The sequence below is a fragment of the Pristis pectinata genome, chromosome 2, assembly GCF_009764475.1.
Source record: "Pristis pectinata isolate sPriPec2 chromosome 2, sPriPec2.1.pri, whole genome shotgun sequence".
NCBI lineage: Eukaryota > Metazoa > Chordata > Chondrichthyes > Rhinopristiformes > Pristidae > Pristis > Pristis pectinata.
The window spans coordinates 4,704,260-4,731,953 of NC_067406.1; the positions used below are offsets into that span (position 1 = coordinate 4,704,260).

The 27,694-nt window shown below is 45.9% G+C and overlaps 1 protein-coding gene across 3 annotated transcripts in view; it reads right to left on the minus strand.

The window, feature by feature from the left end:
- The window catches only part of exoc6b (exocyst complex component 6B), a 742,224-nt gene that overhangs the window by 332,215 nt on the left and 382,315 nt on the right, over positions 1-27,694 (minus strand). For all 3 annotated transcript variants that reach the window (XM_052038528.1, XM_052038519.1, XM_052038535.1), the window contains 5 exons: positions 14,510-14,593; positions 14,279-14,325; positions 11,657-11,777; positions 8,107-8,178; positions 7,364-7,461 (listed from right to left, as the gene is read on the minus strand). In XM_052038528.1, the coding sequence (XP_051894488.1) occupies positions 7,364-7,461; positions 8,107-8,178; positions 11,657-11,777; positions 14,279-14,325; positions 14,510-14,593 (422 nt within the window). The remainder of the gene's footprint in view (positions 1-7,363; positions 7,462-8,106; positions 8,179-11,656; positions 11,778-14,278; positions 14,326-14,509; positions 14,594-27,694) is intronic.

Consider the following 27,694-nt stretch of genomic DNA (forward strand, 5'->3'; position numbering starts at 1 on the left):
TTTGGATCGGTACATGGATGGGAGGTATGGAGGGCTGTGGTCCATGTGCAGGTAGATGGGACTAGACAGAAAACCAGGCTGGTATGGACTAGATGGCCGAAGGGCCTGTTTCTGCGCTGTAGTGCTCTATGACTCTAAGAGTGTCCCATTATTCTTCCAATCCTGCATTTGAAACCACAGAAGTGGAAGCAAATGTTGAAAACCATTCACTCAAATATCAGGAGCAACGTCAAGCAAAATAGTTTGAAAAAGCAAAATATATATATTCAGTTATCCTTCACTATCAACATATTTAATTGTTTAATATGTGCATTTAGGTTCAGTACAGGATTAAATTACCTTGAAGTACTGAAGGGTTACACTTTGGCAAGGAGATTGGGCTACGTTTTACAGCCCATCCGTCCCCAAATAATGAGGTGGAATGTCTTTGCAGAATCCAATCTGCACAGCTATGAAAACTCCACCTAATTGTACACAACTGGGCCTGCCAAGAAGTCAGCCTGTTCGAGCAATACAACTTCAAAGTTCAAACTCAAACAGAACATCCACCACATTGCATTCACCCGCCACTGGAGAGTCAATCTGGCTGCAGATTTATCACTGAGGAAAGTCTTCACAGGATGAGGCAAAGGGCAGGAAGTGAGGCTTGTGTCTCAGTTGTTGAATTTTAACTTGAGGCTTCTGCCAAGATCTTCAGAGGAAATTCACACACACACAGGGTCTCGACCTGAAACATCCCTTTGCCTCCACAGATGCTGCCTCACCTGCCGTGGTTTCCCAGCAGTTATTTTACGAGATGTGTGTGTGTGTGTGTGTGTGTGTGTGTGTGTGTGTGTGTGTGTGTGTGTGTGTGTGTGTGTGTGTGTGTGTGTGTGTGTGTGTGTGTGTGTGTGTGTGTGTGTGTGAGACTCTGAAGGCGAGGGGATTTACAGCATGTATTACATGCCTCTTTGGCCCACAGTCCAGCCTCACAGCTCAGCTCCAGGAAAAGAAATAACAAACAAAGAAAAAAAATACTAATAAAAGTTTTAATCACTGTAACAGCTAGAGGTTGAGTAAACTTCACCCTGAGCTGTCCTTGCAGTTGCCTTTGGATGGGCTTTCTATGACCTCCAGGACTCGGGTCCACATACACACACCGCCCTACATTACATTTCAACAGGGGGTAACACCAGCCCTGGAGGACATACATATTATTATTTGGCAAAACACTGCACTTCAGTTCATTTGGTGTACATAGACAGCTTTAAAAACATACAATGCAGTGTATAAAAAAGACACCCAGACCTCAGTGGCTCAAGAAGAGAGAGAACCGATGAATGACCAGAAGGAATCTTCAAAATTACGAACTGGATCAGAACATAGAACAGTGCAGTACAGGAACAGGCCCTTCAGCCCACGATGTTGTGCCAAACTAATTAAACTAGTTACTAAATGCCTAACTAAACTAATCCCTTCTCCCTACACAAGGTCCACAACCCTCCATTCTCCGCATTCATGTGCCTATCTAAGGTCCACTTGAACACCTCCACTACCACCCCTGGCAGCACATTCCAGGCACCCACTACTTTCTAAAAGAAACTTGCCCCGCACATCTGCTTTGAACTTTCCCCCTCTCACCTTAAATGCATGCCTCTAGTATTAGACATTTCAACCTGTAGACGCTGTGGCAAAGCAAGGGTTAAGACAGTGTGCAGGCAGAGATGGTTTGCAGACAATTATGGTTTGCAGACACGCTGCAGTCACCCATGCTGAGCAAGGTCCTTGAGAGCATAGCTCCTCGTTGGACAGTATGGGATCCGAGGTCACCAGGCACACCAAGTCAAGATAAGGATGCAAACAAAGGATTGCAAGGCACACACTAACTATTGGACAATTACTTTACTAACGCGAAGATATTATTGGCCATTAACATGTAGTTTCTCTTGGTCATTATTAGCATCTATATTAATAGAACATGATTGATATTTTATGTATGCAAATGAGGGATTGTGAGGTGCCCAAAGATTTTAATTGGTCAATATCTATTTAAAAAAGACAACACTTTGTTGAAACTTTAGAATAGTTCAGTGACAGGGGCTGGACTGTCCTCCTTGTGCACAAGTAAATAAAGTGTGATTGAGAAACGAGCGCAAATTGTCAGAGTCCAGTTAATCGGTGAAGACAAACCCTAGGAACAAGATACCGGCTGTCTACTCTATCTACGCCTCTCATAATCTTATAAACTTCTATCAGGTCTCCCCTCAGCCTCCGATACTCCAGAGAAAACAACCCAAGTTTGTCCAACCTCTCCTTATAGCACATGCCCTCTAATCCAGGCAGCATCCTGGTGAACCTCTTCTGCACCCTCTCCAAAGCCTCCACATCCTTCCTGTAATGGGGCAACCAGAACTGAATACAATACTCCAGATGTGGACTAACCAGAGTTTTATAAAGCTGTAACATAACTCAATGCCTTGTCTAATAAAGGCAAGCATGCCATATGCCTTCTTCACCACCCCATCAACCTATGCAGCTAGGGACTTGGACCCCAAGATCCCTCTGTACATCATGGATTGATAGGGTAGACATGGAAGATTCTTCTATGTGGAGAAGCCAGAGACTAGCTATACCAGATAGTTACTGATAAATCTTTTAAGATGTTCAGAATCCATTTACGTGCCCAGAGATGGTGAGAACATTGAAATCACTCCCAGTTATAGAGTCAGAGAATCATAGAGTCATACAGTACAGAAGCAGGCTCTTCAGCCCAACTGGTCCATGCCGACAAAGATTCCCATCTAAGGTAGTTCCATTTGCCTGGCACATATCCCCCAAACCTTTCCTGTCCATTTACTTGTCCAAGAGCCTTTTAAATGTTGTTAATGTAACTGCCTCAACCACTTCCTCTGGCAGCTCGTTCCACATACATACCACCCTTTGTGTAGAAACAAAAGTTGCCCCTCAGGTTCCTATTAAATCTCCCCTCTCTCACTTTAAACCTATGCCCTCTAGTTCTTGATTCCCCCAGCCTGGCGAAAAAGACTGAGTGCATTCCCCTATCTATGCCCCTCGTACGTTTATACACCTCTCATAATTTTATATACAGTACCACTATAAAAACACCTCTCATTCCCCTATGTCCATTGAATAAACTCCTAACCAGCTCAACCTCTCTCCATAACTCAGTTCCTTGAGTCCCGGCAACATCCTCATGAATCTGTAATGGAGGTCAATCAGCCCATCAGGTCCATGCCAGCTCACGGGAGTGATCCCATCAATCCTGTTCCCCCTCTGCTTACTCCCCTGTAGCTATGCAACTTATTCTCTCCCAGGTTTCCCCCAACTCCCCCCCAATTTTCCTGCCACTTACCTATAGTGGCCAATCAACCGAACCAGCAGATCTTTGTGGTGTGGGCGGAAACACCCAGAGGATGTCCACATGGTCACAGGTAGGACGTGCAAACTCCACAATGTCAGCACCTGATGATCAGTGTGAAGGAACAGAGGGATCTTGGGGTCCACGTCCATAGATCCCTCAAGGATGCCGCGCAGGTCGATAGGGTTGTTAAGAAGGCGTATGGAGTGTTGGCCTTCATTAGTCGGGGTACTGAGTTCAAGAGCCACAAGGTGATGTTGCAGCTCTATAGAACTCTGGTGAGACCGCACTTGGAGTATTCTGTTCAGTTCTGGTCGCCTCATTATAGGAAGGATGTGGAAGCTTTAGAGTGGGTGCAGAGGAGATTTGCCAGGATGCTGCCGGGGTTGGAGAGCATGTCTTATGAGGATAGGTTGAGCAAGCTAGGGCTTTTCTCTTTGGAGAGGAGGAGGATGAGTGGTGACTTGATAGAGGTCTACAAGATGATAAGAGGCATAGATCGAATGGACAGTCGGAGACATTTTCCCAGGGCGAAAAAGGCGAACACGAAGGGGCATGATTTTAAGGTGATTGGGGAACCCTTCCCCAGTACCCTGAAAGTGGTGACATAGGTAGATGGGGATGATGAAGAAAGCATGTGGCATGCTTGCCTTCATGGGTTGGAGCGCTGAGTACAAGAGTTGGGACATCATGCTGCAGTTGTACATAACATTGCATGTACAAGGGCATACATTTAAGGTGAGAGGGGGTAGGTTCAGAACAGACGTGAGAGGTACGTTTTTTACTGAGAGAGTGGCGGATGCCTGGAATGCGTTGCCTGATAGGGTGGTGGAGGCAAATTCATTGGGGGCTTTTAAGAGGGGCTTGGGCAGGCACATGAATGAGAGGAAAATAGAGGGATATGGGCATTCTGTAGGTAGGAGGGAATAGCTATGTCGGCGTAACATTGTGGGCCAAAGAGCTTGTTCTGTGCTGTACTGTTCTATGTTCTATGTAACATTGGTGAGACCACATCTGGAATATTTTGTGTATTTCTGGTCACCACACTATGGGAAGGATGTGATTAAGCTGGAGAGGGCACAGAAAAGATTCACAGGCAGATTGCCAGGACCGGAGGGCTTGAGTTATAAGGTGAGACTAGATAGGCTGGGACTGTTTTCCCTGAAGTGAAAGAGGCTGAGGGGTTAGAACCATAGAACACTACAGCACAGAAAACAGGCCATTCGGCCCTTCTAGTCTGTGCCAAATCTTTATTCTGCTAGTCCCATTGACCTGCACCCAGTCCATAACTCTCCAGACCTCTCCCGTCCTTGTACCTATCCAATTTATTCTTAAAACTTAAGAGTGAGCCCGCATTTACCACGTCAGATGGCAGCCCGTTCCACACTCCCACCATTCTCTGAGTGAGGAAGTTCCCCCTAATATTCCCCCTAAGCCTTTCCCCTTTCACCCTAAAGCCACGTCCTCTCGTACTTATCTTTCCTAATCTAGGTGGAAAGAGCCTACTCGCATTTACTCTGTCCATACCCCTCATAATTTTGTAAACCTCTATCAAATCTCCCCTCATTCTTCTACACTCCAAGGAATAAATTCCTAACCTGTTCAATCTTTCCCTGTAACTCAACTCCTGAAGACCCGGCAACATTCTAGTAAATCTTCTCTGCACTCTTTCAATCTTACTGATATCCTTCCTATAGGATTATTTTATAGGGTTAGCTTATATAAGTTTATAGAATCATGAGGGGCATAGATAAGGGTCACAGTCTTTCTCCCAGGGTCGGGAAGTCTAAAACTAGAGGGAATAAGTTTGTGAGAGGAGAAAGGTTTAAAGGTAGTGGGTAAATGGAATGAGCTGCCAGAAAAAGAGGTCGAGGTGGTTACAATTACAATGTTTAAAAGACATTTGGACAGGTAATGGATAGGAAATGTTTAGAGGGATATGGGCCAAAGGCGGGGAAATGGGACTAACACAGGTCGGCATGGGCGAGTTGGGTCAAAGGGTCTGTTCTCATCCTGTACAACTCTGTGACAAGCGGGATAAATCTGGCCGGCTCTCCAAGATACATGGCCCACAAAAGGAGTCAAAAAAGGAAGCAATTTGACACACAATTACAAATAACTTCTTCCTCTAAAAAAAAGGAATGTATCAGTCAGAAGCAGCCAAGCACGCTACTGAAGTGGAACCTGAGTTAATGAGGTACTTTCAGAGCCAAATAATGCATCCTTTATCTCTTCAACCTGACCCATAGACTGAGCAATGCAAGGCTGCTTCCAGCCACTCTGCAGGCTGAGAGACAGGTCTTGTCATGTCATGCAAGAACGCTCGTAAAGCCTTACTGATTTTGCAGGCCGTTCAGCATAATCGAGCAGCTTAAGTGCAGCAGGGGCTAAAATTCCAAGTATTTCAAATCAAGCACCCTTTTCTTCCACAGTGTATGGATAGAACTCCCATCAGGCCTCATCCATGCCTTGGGGCCCAGTCGCGGGCACAGTAGTGTGGGCAGGCTCGGGAGTGTAGTGGTATTACAGCGCCAGCGACCTGGGTTCAATTCAGGCCGCTGTCTGTAAGGAGTTTGTACGTTCTCCATGTGTCTGCATGGGTTTCCTCCAGGTGCTCCAGTTTCCTCCCACATTCCAAAGACGTACGGGTTAGGAAGTTGTGGGCGTGCCATGTTGGCACCAGAAGCGTGGCGACACTTGCGGGCTGCCCCCAGAACACTCTGCACAAAAGATGCATTTCACTGTGTGTTTCGATGTACATGTGCCTATTAAAGATATCTTATCTAATAGACCCAGGGAAGCCTGGCTCTCTGTTATTCTTAAACTGTGAATGGGATCCAGGACAGCACAGTGGTGCAGCGGGTAGTGCCTCACAGTTCCAACAACCTGGGTTCAATCCTGACCTCAGGTGCTGTCTGCGTGGAGTTTGCACGTTCTCCCTGCGACCACGTGGAGTTTCCCCTGGGTGCTCCGGTTTCCTCCCATGTCCCAGTGACCTGCAGTTTGTTAGGTTAATTGACCACTGCAAGCTGCCCATGGGTGTGGTGGATGGTATGAGAATCGGGGTGGAGTTGATGGGCATGTGAGACAGAATAGGTTGCTGGAAAATTATAAGGAGAAATGGAATTGATTGGATTGCACAGAGAGCAAGTGGACACAATGACCACTCTAATCACTTTGCACTAAAATAGACTTTTTTGTTCTAATTGTGTTTTTTTCTTGTAAAAATTACATATAATTTATGTTTAATTTATGCTTTTCTTGTGAATGCTGCTTATCTGATGCTCTGTGCCTGTGATGCTGCTGCAAGTAAGTTTTTCATTGCACCTGTGCACACATGGACTTGTGCAGATGACAGTAAACTCCACTTTGACTTTTCACTAAATTGCCTCTTTCTGTATCATAAGAACAATATGAGAAACGCACGAGTGTGCATTAATGATTCCGAGCTCTCTCAGCTTGCTCAGATGGCGAGAGTAAGGAACTGGAGGGAAACTACCCAAACACATTTCACGAGGAATCTGTTGGGCATGAGAGGGACACTTTCACACACTCAGCAACGATGTCTTGCAACAATATTAAGATCTTTATTAGTCGCATGTACATCGAAACACACAGTGAAATGCATCTTTTGCGTAGAGTGTTCTGGGGGGCAGCCCGCAAGTGTCGCCACGCTTTCAGCGCCGAGAAAGCATGTCCACAACTTCCTAACCTGTACGTCTTTGGAAACACACGCAGAAACAGGGAGAACGTACAAACTCCTTACAGACAGTGGCGGGAATTGAACCCGGGTCGCTGGCGCTGTAATAGCGTTACGCTAACCGCTACACGACCGATAGAATCATAGAAATTTTGTGACACAGAAGACAGCCATCGGCTCATTATGTCTGAGCTGGTAGTGTCCAAGTTGGATTGAAGACAGAAGTAATCACGTGGCAGTGTGCAAACCCTGTGCACCACTTATTGTATCAATATTTTCTCAAGCACAAATACAATTGTTCTTACCTGAAGACGCCAGACCATTTCTTGAGCAGAATTTCTCCATACTGATCTCTGATCTCTAGCAGCATGTCAAAGTACTGATTTACAGGGAAACCATAACCCTGTAAAACAAACGTAAGTGCTTTAAGCAGCAGAACTCCAGAGCAAATGTCCAGAGTAAACACATTCACTAAATGGGGCACTGGGGGCTAGAGAGAGAATAAATTATTCTATTGCAGGAAATAAATGAATAATTACACATAGACACATGAATGTGCAGGGAATGGAGGGATATGGATCATGTGCAGGCAGAAGGGATTTAGTTTAATTCGCTATCATGTTCAGTCCAGACATTGTGGGCCGAAGGGCCTGTTCCTGTGCTGTACTCTACTATGTTCCATGTTGCAATCTTATTTATGAATGGAGAAATCTTAACAGAATCATCAAATTGTGCCACTGGAATATTTGTCTGCTGCTCAGAATGAAAGGAGCAGTGAAGTGCCTTTGGAGAGCAAGACTTAGCAGAGGAAATGAGAGGATGAAGCTTATTTTTCCATTCCCTTTAGCTTCAGAGAATACTATTGCAGAACCTTCCCTCAGAGATGTACGAGCCTGTAATTGGGTAGAATGTACACAATGATAGCGTGAGTGTTAACAGCGTTAACTAAATCCTTCCATTGGTTTACTTAACACGGTTAATACCTCTTAAATTAGCTTACAAACAAGGCTGATCCAAACTCCAGTTATGGTGAACAATTATCTGTTACCTGCAGAGTGTCTGCAAAGAGTACCAGGAGGTTCTTCAAATCCAGGACCAAGTTCGGGTCAGAGCAGTACGACTGAGGGGGAAGAACAAAAAAATAAGTGTTCAATACCAGACAGGTTCAAAATGCAACACAATATTTTGAAGAACCTAAGACTGAAGCAGATACTAATCTAATAAATATTAGACTAGTATCTGCCTCAGTCTTCGGTTCTTCCTTATATAATGAATACAGAACCTGCATGGAAGCAACAAAATTAGGGAAGGGAAGCAAAACATAAGGCGGATGGAGAGATCGAAATCAAAGTCAAAGTCAAAGTCAAAGTCAAAGTCGAGTTTATTGTCAGACGCACAAGTACATATCTGCACAGGTGCAATGAAAAGCTTACTTGCAGCAGCATCACAGGCACACAGCATCAGAGACACAACATTCACAGAAAGATCATAAATTAAACATAAATTATACACAATTTTTACAAGAAAGAACACAGTTAGAACTCAAAAAAAGTCAACTGTAGTGCAAAGTGGCCATAGTGTTGCTATACTGAGGCAGTGATTAGGGTTGTGCAGGTTGGTTCAATAAGCGAATGGTTGAAGGGAAGTAGCTGTTCCTGAACCTGGTGGTGTGGGGCTTCAGGCTTCTGTACCTCCTGCCTGATGGTAGCTGTGAGAAGACGGCATGGCCCGGATGGTGGGGATCTTTGATGATGGATGTTGCCTTCTTGAGGCAGTGCCTCCTGTAGATACTCCCGATGGTGGGGAGGGATGTGCCCGTGATGAGTTGCACTGAGCCCCCGACTCTGCTACAGAGCAGCGCAAGTGGGACAGAAAATTTATTTTGGGAAGTGTATGAGCATGTAGAAGGATGGAGGAGGGCATGATAATATGCAGTTGAAAATTAGATGAGGGTGAGCAGCAGTCATTGGAGAATGTGGGGACTGGGGGATGAGGGTGGATTCTGGTAAATTAAGGAGAGAGCACCAGTTAATAGGGAATGAAGTGAGGATTCAGTAAACGGGGCACTGGGGGCTAGGGAGGGAATAAATTATTCTATTGCAGGAAAGAAATTAATTTACCTTGGGTGGTAAGAAATCACAGTGCACAGCAACTGGGAAAGGAAATGCATGCAAATGGGACTAGCTCAGTTCATCAGAGTCATAGAGCAATACAGCATGGATACAGGCCCTTCAGCCCAACTGGTCCATGCCAACCAAGATGCCCCATCCAAGCTTGTCCCATTTGCCTGTGTTTGGTCCATATCCCTCTAAACCTTTCCTATCCATGTACCTGTCCAACTGCCTTTTAAAAGTTGTTATTGTACCTGTCTCAACCACTTCCTCTGGCAGTTCATTCAATATATGTACCACTAGGGCAAGCATGGTAGTGTAGCAGTTAGCGTAACGCTATTACAGCGCCAGCGACTCGGGGTCAATTCCGGCCACTGTCTGTTTGTACATTCTCCCTGTGTCTGTGTGGGTTTCCTCTGGGTGCTCTGGTTTCCTCTCATATTCCAAAGACATACAGGTTAGGAAGTTGTGGGCATGCTATGTTGGTGCCGGAAGCGTGGTGACACTTGTGAGCTGCCCCCAGAAAAGCACAAAAGATGCATTTCACTGTGTGTTTTGATGTACATGTGACTAATAGAGATATCTTATCTTCTGTTTAAAAAAAGTTGCCCCTCAGGTTCCTATTCAACCTTTCCCCACTCACCCTAAACTTAAGCCCTCCTGTTCTTGATTTCCCAAACCCGGGGTAAAAGACTGAGTGCATACATGGCTGGTCCAGTTGAGTTTCTGGTCAATGGTGACCTCCCTGGATACTGATAGCAGGGGACTTGCCAAAAGTACTGTCACTGGATGTTGGAGATTGTCAACACTTGGCACTTTTGTGGCACAGATGTCATTTTTTGCCTGAATGTTGTCTGTGCCTTGCTGCTCGCAGACATGGACGCAAGATTGCAAGAGGCTGCAGAGGGTTGTAGACTCAGCCAGCTCCATCACGGGCACAACCCTCCCCACCATCGAGGACATCTTCAAGAGGTGGTGCCTCGAGAAGGCGGCATCCATCACTAAGGACCCTCACCATCCGGGACATGCCCTCTTCTTGTTACTACCATCAGGGAGGAGCTACAGGAGCCTGAAGACCCACACTCAACATTTTATGAAACAGCTTCTTCCCCTCCATCATCAGATTTCTGAATGGTCGATGAACACTACCTCATTATTCCTCTTTTGCACTATTTTATTTATTTTGGTGACTTATCGTGACTTTTTTATGTCTTGCACTGTACTGCTGCCACAAAACAACAAATTTCACAACACATGTTAGTGATAATAAACCTGATTCTGATTAATTTGTTGAGGAGTTGCTAAATGAGATAGAAGTTCAGGCACAAATGAAGAGCTGGATTTTGAACCGCAGGGTATTAAATGTGGGGAAGGAGGCAGCAAATTGGAGGGGTTTGGTGAGAAAGTGGTAAACCGGTAAATTAGTTTATTATTGTCACATCTACCGAGGTAGAGTGAAAAACTTGCCTTGCATATTGTCTATACAGATCATTTCATCATATCAGTACATTGAGGTAGTACAAGGGAAAAGCAGTAACAGAATGAAGAATAAACTGTTACAGTTACAGAGAAGGTGCAGTCCAGGCAGAGAAGAAGGTGCAAGTTCGTAATGAGATAGATTTTGAAAGAGCTGCAGGCAGTGCGATTTAAGGCTCTGCAATTGAGAGACAGAGACTACAGTCAGCCAGCGAGAGAGAGTGGAAGTCAGAAAGCCAGAGAGGTTGGGGGAAGATGAACCTCAACTGACTCTCACCAGCTTTTACCGATGCACCATAGAAAGCATCCTACGGCAACTGCTCTGCCCAGGACCGCAAGAAACTGCAGAGAGTTGTGGACACAGCCCAGCGCATCATGGACACCAGCCTCCCCTCCTTGGACTCTGTCTTTACCTCTCGCTGTCTTGGTGAAGCAGCCAGCATAATCAAAGACCCACCCACCCGGGTCATTCTCTCTTCTCTCTTCTCTCCTCTCCCATTGGGCAGAAGATACAGGTGCCTGAGGGCACGTACCACCAGACTTAGGGACAGCTTCTACCCCACTGCGATAAGACTATTGAATGGTTCCCTTATACGATGAGATGGACTATGATCTCACGATCTAGCATGTTGTGACCTTGCACCTTATTGCACTGCACTTTCTCTGTAGCTGTGACACTTCACTCTGTACTGTTACTGTTCTTACCTGTACTACATCAATGCACTCTGTACTAACTCAATGTAACTGCACTGTGTAATGAATTGACCTGTACGATCAGTTTGTAAGACAAGCTTTTCACTGTACCTCGGTACAAGTGACAATAATAAACCAATACCAACACCAATACCAATACCAGAAAGGAGCAGAAACAGTTTATTAAAAATATTAAGATCGGTGCTGAACTATATTCTATTACTGAACTTGTTAACATCTGTAGTTCTTTGAGACATTGGTCAGAAGCAACTCTAGGAGGCAGGGCAGGAGTGGAGGCAGATTGACAGCCATACTTACTGAATGAGTGCGGAGTGCTGACATAGTTTTGGACACAGCCAGCTCCCACAGCTGATCAATGTACGCTCTGTTCACCAGACCCTGGGTGGTGTGCAATATGTGATCTTCAACGACGAAGAAACTGAAGGAAGAATCACAGCGGGTCAGAGAACTGGAAGCAAAACTAGTCGCAGTAAAATCACACCCTCGGTTGTCACAGATTCCACAGGAAGGATTAGAGCAACGCGAGTAAAACTAAACACATTGGTTCCTGACTTAGTTTACCCTAAGGTGAGGGGCAGGAGCCACAGTTTACTTGCGGTTTCTTGTTTTTTAAGTAGATCGTTTCAAAAGAAGTTTTTGGACTCAGTGTCTTGCATTTCTTGCAGAGTCACTGCCCACAACGATACAGTTACAGAGAGATCCATGATGTAGGGGAGGAAAAGGCAAAGAGAAGGGGATTAAAAGGAGGGGAGAAAAGGGGTAACAGAGAGGTGCAGAAGGGTTAGAGGAGGAGGAAGGCTTAAAGGTATGGGGCAAGGGACAAGGTGCATCAAGGAGACAGCAGGGGAGGTTGAAGGGACGGAGGGGGTTTAAGGGATGGAGGATTAAAGGGATAGGACAGGGAGTTAAAGGAATAAGGGGGGATTAAGGGACAGGAGGGAGGGGTTAGAAAGGGAGTAGGAAGGGTTAACGGGATGGGAGGGCTAACGGGACCTGAAGGGGATTTAAGGGGGGGGCTTAAGGGACAGGAAGGGAGGTTAAAGGAACGGGGGGGGGGAGGGTTAAAGGGAAAGGTAGTGTAAAAGGAGGGGCAAAGGGTGAGGAGAGTGGATGAAGAGAGCGCGGGGAATAAGAGGGGAAAGGGAGGAGAAGAAATGAGAAAAAGGACAGGAGAAGAGAGGAAAACGAGGCGAGGGGAGGGACGTGGAGAAAAGCAAAGAGAAAAGCAGAGGAGGTCCAATCTCAGACAACGATTACTCCAGCAAAGTGCAAGCTCAACCTTTCCTGAAATTGTCCCATGATCAGGTGCGGGCAAGGCTGAGGTAGGGAAGGTCCAAAGCAGAAGGGACAGGACTTGAGATGAGGAGAAGAGGGTGCGGGTGTGGAGTAGATGAGGAAACAGGACAAGGCAGGGAGGGGAGGGGCAGGGAAAGTCAAAAAAAGGGCAAGTTGGGGCTGAGAGAGCCAGGTGGGAGCAGCAGAGGGGGTGAGATAGGACAAGATGAGGGGGGAAGAGAGGGCAAGGTGAGGGAACAGGTGGAGGACTAGGTGAAGTGGGTGTAAAAGAGAGGGCGAGGTGGGGTGGAGGAGACGGTGAGGTAGGGGTTGAAGAGAGAAGAGGGTGAGACGGGTGAACAAGTTAGGGTTACAAGAGGGTGACCCAGGGTGAAAGAGAGCGAGGCACGGGTAAACAAGGTGGTTCGGGGGGAGGGGGGGGGGGTGAAAGAGAGCGAGGCTGAAATGGAAGACATGCAAAAGCGAGGGTAGAACTCAGAGCAAAGCAGAAGGGCGAGAGGGTAAAAGAGAGGATGAAGCAAAGCTGAGGACAGGGTGAGTGGGAGAGAGTGAGATGGGGAGAAGACATGGAAAGGGCAGGGAGGGTAAAATGGGACTGAGAGGAAAGGAAGAGCAAAGAAAGAGAAAACAAATGAGGGGCAAAGGGTGAACATAGAACATAGAACAGTACAGCACAGAACAGGCCCTTCGGCCCACAATGCTGTGCTGACATAGCTATTCCCTTCTACCTGCAGAAATCCTATGTCCCTCCATTTTCCTCTCATTCATGAGCCCATCCAAGCCCCTCTTAAAAGCCCCCAATGAATTTGCCTCCACTACCCTATCAGGCAACGCATTCCAGGCATCCACCACTCTCTCAGTAAAAAAAATACCCCTCACATCTGTTCTGAACCTACCTCCTCTCACCTTAAATGCATGCCCTCTGGTATTGGATCGTTCAATAATGGGGAAAAGATATTGCTTGTCCACCCTGTCTGTGCCCCTCATAATTTTATACACTTCCAACAGATCACCCCTCAGCCTCCGCCTCTCCAGAGAAAAGAGCCCAAGTTTGTCCAGCCTCTCCTGATAGCACATGCCCTCTAATCCAGGCGGCATCCTGGTAAACCTTCTCTGCACCCTCTCTAAAGCCTCGACATCCTTCCTGCAGTGAGGTGACCAACATTGCACGCAATACTCTAACTGTGGCCCAACCAGAGTTTTACGGAGATGCCTACAGGAGAATGGATGAAGAGAGAAGAATAAGAGGGGAATTAGGGACAAGGAGAAGAGAGGAAAACGAGGCGAGGGGAGGAACGTGGAGAAAAGGAAAGAGAAAAGCAGAGGAGGTCCAATCTCAGACCAGAGAGGTGAGACAAGGCAGGAAATAGAGAGCGAAACCAGGGACATGGAAGGAAGGTGCAGCCACAAGGAGGTATGAGCACCAAGAGGTGAGAGGAAGTCAGAGTGAAAATGAAAGGTGCACAAGGACCACCACTGGAAGAACGACCTGGTGGCAAAAAATCTTCTCATCCAAAAATAAGCTTAAATTGTTATCTAAGGTTCGACATTCCAGAATGCAAATAGCGAGAACATAGCACCAGCAAAACTTTTTTTTTTCTTTTGCATGTAAAACACACTCACCCAACAATTTGATTAAAATACCTCCTGTAGCCGTCTAACGTTTCATGCTGCAACAAGACAAGCATTTTGAGTTAGGACAATAAAGGACTAACAAAAATAAAGAATTAAGAAAACGAGAGGGTCGTACACTAGCATGCACAGTAGCTCAAAGCAAAAACAAAAGGCAATACTGTTTCATCAAGGTTAAAATGCTCTTTACTTAATGGAAATGAAAGGGGAGATTATTCCTACCATGTTGGAAGGGGGTTGAAGTACTAAACGAGCCTGTTTCTTCCTTTGTTTCCTGTAGTAGTTCTCAAATGTATCTTGGGCACCCTGGAGAAATGAAACAGAAGAGAAGGGGATGTGTGTTGGAGTCCGGAGCGCGTGAACACATTTTTAAGGACTGACAAAAGCAGATTTGTTGTTGGAAGCCAGACACCTTTAACTGAGTCTCACATCCACACAATGGTCAACCCGTTTAGAAGGGAGTGCCCCATTCTCCAGGAACTTCCTTCTCCCCGACTGCTGTGTCGAGCCTTCTACCATTTATGGTAGAGACCGATTACTTGACATCTCCACATGTAAAAAGATAAGAGGAGATATTTTCGGAATTGCAAAGGTTATAACACAGGAGAAGACTATTTCGCCCATGCAGGCTATCCAAATAGTCCCACTTCCCAAAGGCATGTACACTACCTCCTCACACCCCACCCCCAGTATTTATGTAATTCCCTTTCGAAAGCGACTGCTGGATATGATGGACTCTGACCTCACGATCTACCTTGTTGTGACCTTGCGCCTCATTGCACTGCACTTTCTCTGTAGCTGTGACACTTTACTCTGTACTGTTATTGTTTTTGCCTGTACTACCTCAATGCACTCTGTACTAACTCAATGCAACCGATGCACCATAGAAAGCATCCTATCTGGGTGTATCACGGCTTGGTACGGCAACTGCTCTGCCCAGGACCGCAAGAAGCTGCAGAGAGTTGTGGACACAGCCCAGCGCATCACGGACACCAGCCTCCCCTCCTTGGACTCTGTCTTTACCTCTCATTGTCTTGGTGTAGCAGCCAGCATCATCAAAGACCTCACCCACCCGGGACATTCTCTCTTCTCTCCTCTTCCATCAGATAGAAGATACAGGAGCCTGAGGGCACGTACCACCAGACTTAAGGACAGCTCCTACACCACTGTGATAGGACTATTGAACGGTTCCCTTATACGATGAGATGGACTCTGACCTCACCATCTACCTTGTTGTGACCTTGCACCTTATTGCACTGCACTTCCTCTGTAGCTGTGATACTTTACTCTGTACTGTTATTGTTTTTACCTGTAATACATCAATGCACTCTGTATTAACTCAATGTAACTGCACTGTGTAATGAATTGACCTGTACGATCGGTTTGTAAGACAAGTTTTTCACTGTACCTCGGTACAAGTGACAATAATAAACCAATACCAATACCAATATGCTTCAACCATCCCATCAGGCAAAACGATACAGAACGCAGCCTGATGCTCAAAAAATATCTTCATCCTGTCTAACGGCTTGGCTGTATGCATCTTTATCGCTCTAAAGCTCATAGTCCAGAGTAATACTTCCAGTACTATTTCCTTAGGTGAGACCTTAAACCGAGACATCTGGTCTCTTGTCATTATTTTGAATGAAGGCAGGGGTATTCCCAGTGTTCTGGCTAGTAGTCAGAGAGCAAAATCAGCGCAGAAACAGGCCCTTTGGCCCAACTCGTCCATGCCAGCCAAGGTGCCCATCTAAGCTAGTTCCACGTCCATGTTTGGTCCATATCCCTCTAAACCTTTCATAGAACAGCACAATACAGGCCCTTCGGCCCACCATGTTGTGCCGCCCTTTAAACCTCGCCTCAGACTATCTAACCCCTTCCTCCCACATATCCCTCTATTTTAAATTCCTCCATATGCTTATCTAGTAATCTCTTGAATTTGACCAATGTACCTGCCTCCACCACCACCCCAGGCAGCGCATTCCATGCCCCAACCACTCTCTGGGTAACAAATCTCCCTCTGATATCTCCCTTGAACTTCCCACCCATTACTTTAAAGCCATGCCCTCTTGTATCCATATATCCTATCCGTCCAACTGTCTTTTAAATGTTGCTGTACCTGCCTCAACCACTGCGTCTGGCAGCTCGCTCCATATACCCACCACCCTCTGTGTGAAGAAGTTGCCCCTCAAGTTCCTTTTTATATCTTTCCCCTCTCACCTTAAACCTATGCCCTCTAGTTTTTGATTCCCTTTCCCAGAGGGGAGGCTGCTCTCCGTGAAGTGCTGAGCAACTCTCTGCAGTTTCTTGCGGTCCCGGGCAGAGCAGTTGTCGTACCAAGCCGTGATGCATGCGGATAGGATACTTTCTATGGTGCATCTATGGAAATTGGTCATGGTCAAAGGGGACATGCCAACTTTCTGAGGGCCTGTTTCCCTGTCGAGTGTCTACGACACTATGAAGATAGTTATGTGGAGTTAATCTATGAATGGAAGACAGACCTGTGGACCAAATGGTCTTTTCCTGTTCTTAAAACATGGTATTCAAATGAACAGCAATACAGTAGCAGCGATTGCATCAGCATCTCCAGTGACTCCATTCTGTGCCTTTAAAACACAGAGTGTGCTCCACAAAAAAGATTGCGAATTTTCACAAGTATTTCCTGCTTCCATTGAATTGCAAAAGACAAACTGTAGCCGTTTTTGACAAAAAAAAACACAGCCTGAACAAAAGGGGTATTAAAGTCTAAATGACACCGGATTGCCGCTGATTTTAATGAGAAGACATTTTTCCCTGCGTACAAAACAACTATTTACAATTTTGGCTTTTGTTTAAAGTTTCAAATCGCTGCAACCTTAAGTGGCTCTATAATCCCCTGACATCTTAAGTTTAGAGTGCATGTTCTTTATCTGATACTGGTGCTTGTATTAAGATCTCTTGGGGGGTAGGGTGAAGGCACAAGGGGTGGCAGTTGGTCAGTGGCAGCAATGGTATTTGAGCTGGGAAGAAATGGTGTCCCCAGCAACTGGGAAATGGCTGGTGGACAGTTCTTCATTCTAATGCCCCAGCTGGGACCAGGGTCTTGGCAAATCATAACTAGAACAGTACAAAGGACTTTAAAGAGGTGGAATACGTGATGTGGAGATGGGGGTCGTGCAGCTATTGAGAAGTCAGGGGAAAAACTGCAAAAATTTGCAACAAGGGATGGCAGTTCAGACAATGCCAAGCGGACTGTGACAGGGAGGGTCAATCTGTTTAAGGTGAATGGCACATTAGTGAACAACAACCAAAGATTAAAATCAAAGGTTGCAAATGTGAATGCCACAAAGCATATGCAAGAAGGTGCATAGATAAACAGGGATAAGTGCATTTGATCTTAGTCATTACAGAGACGTGGCATCTCTGTGACCAAGTTAGGGATTTAAATACTCCAGGGGACTCAATGTTTAGAATGCAAAGACAAAATGGAACTTCGGCACAGGAGTAGGCTATTTGTGCTCTCAAGCGCATTCATTCAATCAACGTAAAGACTAAAGTCTAACCTAACTCTAGCCTTTTGCCCATATCTCTTAATATCTCAGATCTTAATATCTCAGATTAACAAAAAAAAATCTCAGATTTGAAGTTAATCGATGACACTTCTACCACACTCTGCCATCAAAGTGTTTCATAACCATTCCTGAAAAGCTTAGCTCTCATGCACAGATCATTCCTCACAGTCCTAGACTCTCCAACTAGCAGAATAGTTTTTCCCCATCAACCCCACCAGGCCTCTTTAATATCTGTACAGAAAAAGGAGGGGGAAGCTTTGATAACAGAGGATGACATTAAAAAAAGAACCACATAAAATCAGTATGAATGGGAAATAAGAGATAACAAGGAACAAGACGTGCTGAATGGAGTAACAGAGTATCAATTCAAGAAATTGTGAGTAGTTTGCAATAATACAATAATTGTGAAATAAAAGCAGAAAATTCTGGAAATAACAGGTCAGGATGGAGTATAATTAATGCTTGCAGTATCTGAAACTAGTGGTTAGTGTAACGCTATTACAGCGCCAGCAACCTGGGTTCAATTCCCGCTGCTGTCTGTAAGGAGTTTGTACGTTCTCCCCGTAACTGCGTGGGTTTCCTCCGGGTGCTCCGGCTTCCTCCCACATTCCAAAGACGTACGGGTTAGGAAATTGTGGGCATGTTATGTTGGCGCCGGAAGCGTGGCGACACTTGCGGGCTGCCCCTAGAACACTCTACGCAAATGATGCATTTCACTGTGTGTTTCGATGTACATGTGACTAATAAATAAATATCTTATCAATAACTGGGGGCCGTGGATGGAGGAGAGAGGGGGTAAATGGGCAGGCGTGATACCCCTGCGATTGTACGAGTTTCTGTCTCTAGCGCAGCAAGTTTCAGACCACTACCATCCCTAGGGCAAAAAAGATTCCTCCTCTGTTCCATACTTATCCTCCACCAATTAACTTAAGTCTCTACCCTGGGTTAGTGACCTCTCTACAGAGGGAAAACGGTCCTTCCTGATTCTCTTTCTAGGGGGCCCCTCCAGATCCCAGAAGGTGGAAGTGTGTGCTCGACGGGGTACTGAGAATGATTGAAAGCTCTTACTGCGGCGGCATTGAGCTGAATTTCGAAGCAACGGGGAATCAGGTCATTGAAAATCGCCCAGGCTCCATCAGCTCAGGCTCAGATGCCTGGCGCCGCCTTTTGAGTCTGCAGCCTGACCAGCGCAGTAGGAGAATTCTTTAAGACTCGGGGGTTTGTGACATAGCAGTTTAGCTACTTAGCTCATTGCAGCTTAGAGGGAAGGAACAAAATCTCTTTAACAAAACTAATAAGGTCAGCACTTGCAGCATTTTCAAAACATAATCACATGCTAAGAAAACAAGTGTTGTAACGACCCCAAAAGCTAAAAGCATGATTGACGTAATGTTGGAAGATTGGAGTTCTCTGGCAGTCGCTGAATGTTAAATTGATGGCAGTTTGTTTTACTCCTTATTGGGCACATTATGCCTACTGGATATCTTTCAGCGCACTGTGAGATCTGCCAATTTGCACTGTGGAACACCTGACCAGATATCACAACTGCAAACTAATCTTATGCATGTCAGCATATCTTCAGATATCACCCTTTTTGCAAGCGAGGGGTTCTGTCAGTCTTGGAAGAGAGGTCTGCTGACGTGGGACTGTGCATCGTGCTAGTGTAAGCATGAGAGCCTCTATGTGTTTTTTTTTAACAAAAGGGGTTGCTTTATTGAGCGGATCTCAGTTCAAATTTAAAGATTAAGGGTTTAAGGTGCTGGGGAGTAGGTACAGAGGAGATGTCAGGGATAAATGTTTTACTCAGAGAGTGGTGAGTGTGTGGAATGTGCTGCCGGCAACGGTGGTGGAGGCGGATACGATAGGGTCTTTTAAGAGATTGTTGGATAGGTACATGGAGCTGAGAAAAGTAGAGGGCTATGGGTAAGCCTAGTAATTTCTAATTCATGATCGGCACAACATTGTGGGCCGACGGGCTGTAGGTTTTCTATGTTCTATGTTCTAAGTGGCTGTGCCATCCTGGTGCACGAGAGTTTTCAATGTGGGGTGGTAGAGTAGAGAAAAATGACAGCTTGACAAACTATACAAGGATGGGAAGGACAAGGGAGGGAGGGGGGGAATGCAAAATACAGGGAGAAGACCAGGCCTGGGCTTCACACGATTTTGCAGAGTGTGGGTTTGACAGCCCCGTTTTGAAGTGATTTACTTCTTTTCCCACTCAAAACTTTGCACTGTCGCCCTCATCATTTTGCCCTCCAGTTATGTTTTCTGTCTCATGTTACCAGTGCCCCTTCCATCCTTTCACCTCCCGGGCTCTTCTTTCTGCCTCCCCAGTTGGGCTCCAGTGCTTTCCCTCCCATCATTCCAGCTTTGTTGCTACTCTCTCCCCTGCTACTCTGGGTTCCAGTTCCCTCTCCGGCCTCACTCCAGACCCCAGTTACTTCTCCTCCAACTCTAGGCTCTTTCTCCCCCCACAACATCCCACTCCGGGCCCCAGTTCCTTCGCCCACTCACTCTCGGGGATCCAGTTCTGTATCCACACCCCCTCCCTCTGGCCTCTAGTTCCCTCCCCCATCCACTCTGGATTCCAGTTTCTTATCGCCATGCCTATCCAGTACTTTCTCATGTTGTTCCCCCATACCAGTCTCAGATCTTTCCCTCCTAATTCCCATGCCGGATGCAGTACAATTTCCACCTCTTGCTCCGGGATAATCGCATTAACAGAACAAAGTACTAAATTCTAGCTGAAGAAAGCAAATCTCATGAGCAAATCAATCTCAAAGCAAATCTCACGACACAGCGCACTGATACTCTAAAATAGCGTCAAATTTGAATTTGCGGAATTTGGTACATAAAGGAATTTTCACAAACAGATCGGAAGCAGCACACAATCTGCTGGAGGAACTCAGCGGTCGAGCAGCATCTGAGAAGGAAAGGAAGTGTCGACATTTCAGGTCATCGGATCCAGCATCTGCAGTCTCTTGCGTCTCCAGTATTCAAGATTTGATTTGATTCTTTTTAAAAATTCCCAGATTAAACGCGATGGAATTGAAAGGCAAAGTTAGTGCTGTTCTTATTAAAAATGGGAGGGTTGAAAGTTGACCCACAATGATCAAGGGTTTTGAGTGACAGTGAACAACTAATCCCTTTGGCAAGTAGTCAATAGTTGGAACATCAATGGGAAGAACTTAAGAGGGGAATGTTCTACTTAAAACAAAAAATAACTTCCATTAATATAGCACCATGCACATGGAAAAACATTCTCATGACGGAGGGGAGTTGAATGATGTCAGAAGCTGGAGGTGACAAAGAGCTTCACTCTCCCTCCCTCCCTCCCTCACCTGCCTATCACCCCCACACCTGGATCCACCTATCACCTGCCAGCTCTTGCTCCACCCCTTCACTCCACCTTTTTTACACCAGCTCTCTCCCCTCTTTCTTTCCAGTCCAGATGAAGGGTCTCGACCTGAAACCTTGACTGTCCATTTCCCTCCGTAAATGCTGCCTGACCCGCTGAGTTCCTCCAGCGCTTTTGTGTGCTGCTCCAGGTCTTAAGGAGTATCTTAGAGGTAGCACATGTTGCTTGTAGGGAGAATTCCTAAGCTTAGAGTTAGGGAAAGCTCATGGAAAACAAGTGGCCAATGGTTAGATCCAATCAAAACTGGAGGATGGCAGGGATCTGTATATTAACGAGGGTTAATAGGTACAGACGTGCCCTCATAAGATAAGATTTCTTTATCAGTCACATGTACATCAAAACACACAGTGAAATGCATCTTTGCATAGAGTGTTCTGGGAGCAGCCCGCAAGTGTCGCCATGCTTCCGGTGCCAACATACCATGCCCGCAACTTCCTAACCCTTTGGACTGTGGGAGGAAACCGGAGCACCCGGAGGAAACCCACGCAGACACGGGGAGTATGTACAAACTCTCTACAGTCAGCGGCCGGAATTGAGCCCGGGTCGTTGGCGCTGTAATAGCGTTATGCTAACCACTACACTACCGTGCCTGCCCTCACACTATGGAGCCTAACTTTTCAAAGCAAAGTGCTTCTGTTAAAATGGAAAACAGGGAACTGGATCCCACTGTGGTCCAGTTGCCAAAGGTAAGGTCGTGTCGTGTGTCAACTACTCCTCAACAGCCATGGTATAGGAAGGGCGTGATTAAGCTAGAGAGGTGAAGTAAGATTCACAAGGATGTTGCTGCGACTGGAGGGCTTGAGTTATAAAAAGAATCTGGATAGGATGGGGCTGTTTTCCCTTGAGCCAAGGAGAGTGAGGGGTAACCTCATAGAGATCTATAAAATCATGAGGGGTACAGATAGGGTGGAGAGTCACCGTCTTTTTACCAGGGTAGGGAAGTATAATACTAGAGGGCAAAGGTTTAAGGTGAGAGAGGAAAGATTTAAAGGGGACCTGAGGGGCAACTTGTTCACGCAGAGGGTGGTGGGTATATGGAACGAGCTGCCAGAGGAAGTGGTAGAGGCGGGTACAATTACAATGTTTAAAAGACATTTGGACAGGTACATGTATTGGAAAGGTTTTGAGGGAAGTGGGCCAGAGGCAAATGGGACTGGCTCAGGTAGGCAGCTTGATCAGCATGGATGAGTTGGGCTGAAGGGCCTGCTTCCATGTTGCATGACTCCCTGACTCTACTCAATGACAACAAGCGTGGGACATTCACAGTTACGGTGGCCTGCACCCCATTCTACTTGGTCTCTGCCTGGACTCATACGATTGCATGACTGCTGGGAGGTAACATCAGTACCTGTGTGTGTCCATGGAGGTGTCAAACAGCAAAAAATTGAGAGAAGGTGAATGGCAACTGCCCACTGTTATAGGACTATTGAACAGTTCCCTAGTACGATAAAATGGACTCTTGACCTCACAATCTACCTCGTTATGGCCTTGCACTTTATTGTCTGCCTGCACTGCACTTTCTCTGTAGCTATGATACTTTATTCTGCATTCTGTTATTGTTTTCCCTTGTACTACCTCAATGCACTGTGTAATGAATTGATCTGTATGGATGGCATGCAGAACAAGGTTTTTCACTGTACCTCAGTACGTGTGACAATAATAAACCAATATAATAATTTAAATTTACATCCATTTTTGTTACAAGGATTGAAGTCTTTGCTCTTGTTCCTCTTTTCCTTTACTTGCCAGCCCTTTTTAGATGAAAAAAAAGTCGTAGTGAAGGGGGTGGTTGGTGGGTGGGTGGGTGGAGAGAGACATCAGCTTTGCTGTGTGGGACTTAATCATCTGTGAAACAGTCTCAATGCAGTATTTTCTGGTTCGTCTGAGCTCCCTTTTTGTGCTGGCTCAACCTTTCTACCCTCCAAATCGGTCGAGAGATCATGATAAACTGCCAGTGAAGTGTCTAATTGTGATCTCAGTTACAGCGTCATTGTACCTTCAGCTGGTGTGCTGGGTAGAACCTTGCATCCCCCTATTGTCCTCTCACAAGGACTGTGCGTAAGTCTATCTCGTGCTATTGTGCCATTAGCTCCACTGGAATCCCCACGAGTTGACAATTTAATACAAAGTTCTTTTTGAGTGCCGTCTGAAATCTCCTGATTTTTTTTCCCTCTCTCTTTCTCTCTCTCTCTCTCTCTCCAGCACTCTAAGTGAGGGTGTTGTTCAGTCCTTTCCACACTTGATCCTATCCTGAGGTTAATAGAGTCCTTTGGGAAAAAATATGCATCATCTTTGTCTCTTCCAGTCTCGGCACTCTTAAAGTGAGCTAAATTTAATCGGAAAGTGATTACAAAAATGCTGCACAATGGATGCTTTTATTTTCCCTGAAAAGTAGAGGGAACATTGTGGGCAGAAATTGTTTTTTTTCAGATGTTGAGGCACCTAATCTATTTTACCAAGTGTTTTTTTTATTTCAAAACAGAAAAATATTAACAAGCCAGTGTTCCCAGAATCGAATGAAGTTCAGGGACTCCAGCCACGAGCCTCATCGATATGCTGCTGCAGGGTCACTTCCATCCACCCAAGAAGGCAGAAGCAGTCTTAACATTTTTACCTTTTTCCCTCATGACACAGGAAGAGGTCATTCAGCCCATCATGTCTATGCCGGCACACAGAGCAAACCCAGAGGTTAATTTTCCCTGAAACCTTCTCACACAACATTCCAATTAAGTCCCCCCAGATTCTGCCACTCACACACATTAATATAAGATTTCTTTATTAGTCACATGTACATTGAAACACACAGTGAAATGCATCTTTTGTGTCGAGTGTTCTGGGGGCAGCCCGCAAGTGTGGCCACGCTTCCGGCACCAACATAGCGTGCCCACAACTTCCTAACCCGTACGTCTTTGGAATGTGGGAGGAAACCGGAGCACCCGGAGGAAACCCACGCAGACACGGGGAGAACATACAAACTCCTTACAGACAGTGGCCGGAATTGAACCCGGGTTGCTGGCGCTGTAATAGCCGCTACACTGCTGTGACTGTCAATTAACCAAGCAACCCGCACGTCTTTGGGATGTGGGAGGAAACCGGAACACCCCGGGGAAACCCACACGGTCACGGGGAAGACGTGCAAACTCCACACAGGCAACACCAGAGGTCAGGATTGAACCCAGGTCTCTGGAGCTCTCAGGCAGCAACTCTGTGCCACTGTGCCAGCCTTGACTTGATTTAACATATCATTCAAAATTCAAAGCATTCACACTGCAAACCCCTGTAGTGGCCACAATGGCAATACCAGATTCCAGAGACACAAGTTCAAATCCAACCATGGCAACTGGAAAATTTAAATTCATTTAACAATCTGAAATTATTTTTTAAAAAGTTGAGAGAGTCAGAATCTTTTCCCCAGCATAGAAATATCAAATGCCAGAGGACATGCTTTTAAGATTCAAGGGGGAAAGTATAAGGGAGATGTGAGGGGCAAGTTTTTTACACAGAGAGTGATAGGTGCCTGGAATGGGTTACCAGGGGTGGTGGTGGAACCCGGCAGTTTGGTGGAGTTTAAGAGGCTTTTAGATAAACCAATGAAGGGATGGTATTGGTATTGGTATCGGTTTATTATTGTCACTTGTACCGAGGTACAGTGAAAAACTTGTCTTGCATACCGATTGTACAGGTCAATTCATTACACAGTGCAGTTACATAGAGTTAGTACAGGGTGCATTGATGTAGTACAGGTATAAACAATAACAGTACAGAGTAAAGTGTCGCAGCTACAGAGGAAGTGCAATGCAGGTAGACAATAAGATGCAAGGTCACAACAAGGTAGATTGTGAGGTCAAGAGTCCATCTCATCATATAAGGGAACCGTTCAATAGTCTTATCACAGTGGGATAGAAGCTGTCCTTGAGCCTGGTGTTATGTGTCCTCAGGCTCCTGTATCTTCTGCCTGATGGGAGAGGAGAGAAGAGAGAATGTCCTGGGTGTGTGGGGTCTTTGATTATGGAATGGAGGGATATGGAGGAGGATATTTAACATAAATTGGCATCAAGATCGGCACAACATCGTGGGCTGAATGGCCTGTCCAGTGCTGTACTGTTCTGTGTAAATGCTAGTCATTTTTTAAACTTTACAGTTCTGATGAAAGATCGTTGACCTAAAATGTTAATTCTGCTTCCCTCTCCACAGATGCTGCCTGTCCTGATGAGTATTTTAGTATTATTTCAGTCATTGAATAATGATGACTGCAAAACTATTTGAGTTTTGCAAAATTCCAAATGCTTCACGAATGTCCTTCGGGAGAGGAAATGCCTTATGCTTACTTAGTAACACCTAATGTGGTTGATTCTTAAATGCCCTCTGAAAAATTCAAGGGGAAATTAGGGACAATAAATACTGGGCTTGCCCAGATCCTGAAAACTGAATAAATAAAGTCAGTAGCTGAATATTGGCTGGCAGTCTCATTCTCTGCTGCAGTAGCAGAACCCTAAGCTTCTGTCTGTGAGGTGCAAGTGCTCCCCAGGGTAACACTGAACACGTGGGCCTAAATCATGGCCACACCTCAAAATCCACACCAGATTAGGCAGTAAACTAAAGCTCAAACAATATTTGGTTAAAAGATGTGGCACAGACTTCACTTTTGTTTGTTTTGACAAAGGTGCTTATCGTGGTTCTACAACAAGGACAGAAGGTGTCAAACAAAGATCCTACTTTTACATAGAACATAGAACAGTACAGCACAGGAACAGGCCCTTCAGCCCACCATGTCTGCACCGACCATGATGCCAATCTAACTAATCCTATCTGCCTGCACATGGCTTGTGTACCTTCATCCCCTGCCTGTTCATGTGCCTGTCTAAATGCTTCTTAAACGTTGCTGTTGCATCTGCTTCCACCACTTGTGCTGTCAGGGCCTTCCAGGCACCCACCGCTCTCTGTGTCAAAAAACTTACCTTGCAAACCTCCTTCAAACTTTCCCCTTCTCGCCTTAAAGCTACTGCTTCTAATATCCGACATTTCACCCTGGGAAAAAGACTCTTGACTTTCTGCCCTATCTATGCCTCTCATAACTTTACAGATCTCCCCTCAGCCTCCGACGTTCTAGTGAAAACAATCCAAGTTTGTCCAACATAGCTCATACACTCCAATCCAGGCAACATCCTGGTGAAATCTCCAACTTCAGCTGACCTCCTCCCCCTCAGTCCTTTCTCTCTCTCGTTCAAATGTACCCAGTTCTCTTTCACCCACCACAGACCCTCACCCAATTTCTTTCCTCATCTTTCCCCTCCTCCACTCACTCCATCTGCCCACCCCGTCTCCCTTATTTGATTCCATGCTTGTCCTTCCTTTCCTCACCACTCACCAACTTTTACCGATGCACCACAGAAAGCATCCTATCTGGATGCATCACGGCTTGGTACGGCAACTGCTCTGCCCAGGACCGCAAGGAACTGCAGAGAGTTGTGGACACAGCCCAGCGCATCACAGACACCAGCCTCCCCTCCATGGTCTTTACCTCTCGCCGCGAAGCAGCCAGCATAATCAAAGACCCCACCCACCCGGGTCATTCTCTCTTCTCTCCTCTTCCATCGGGTAGAAGATACAGGAGCCTGAGGGCACGTACCACCAGGCTCAAGGACAGCTTCTACCCCACTGTGATAAGACTATACTTATACGATGAGATGGACTCTGACCTCATGATCTACCTTGTTGTGACCTTGCACCTTATTGCACTGCACTTTCTCTGTAGCTGTGACACTTTACTCTGTACTGTTACTGTTTTTACCTGTACTACATCAATGCACTCTGTACTAACCCAATGTAACTGCACTGTGTAATGAATTGATCTGTACGATCGGTATGTAAGACAAGCTTTTCACTGTACCTCGGTACAAGTGACAATAATAAACCAATACCAATACCTTTGTTGCCTCCACCTATCACCTCCCAAACTCTGCCGCTATCTCCACTCTCCCATCCTCCTGCTGCCTATCACCCCTCCTCACTAGCTCTTGCTCCACCCCTGCCCTTCACCTCTTTGTACTGGCTCTCTCCCCTCTTAGCTTTCAGTCCAGATGAAGAATCTCGACCCAAAATGTTGACTATCCATTTCCCTCCACAAATGCTGCTTGATCCTCTAAGCTCCTCCAGTATTTTGCTTTTTGCTTCAGATTCCACCATCTCAGAATCAGAATCAGGTTTATTATAGAACAGAGAACATTGCAGCACAATACAGGCCCTTCAGCCCACAATGTTGTGCTGACGTTTTATCCTGCTCTGGGCCATAAGATAAAGGAGCAGAAGTCGGCCATTCGGCCCATTGAGTCTGCTCCGCCATTCTATCATGAGCTGATCCATTCTCCCATTTAGCCCCACTCCCCCGCCTTCTCACCATAACCTTTGATGTCCCGGCTACTCAGATACCTATCAATC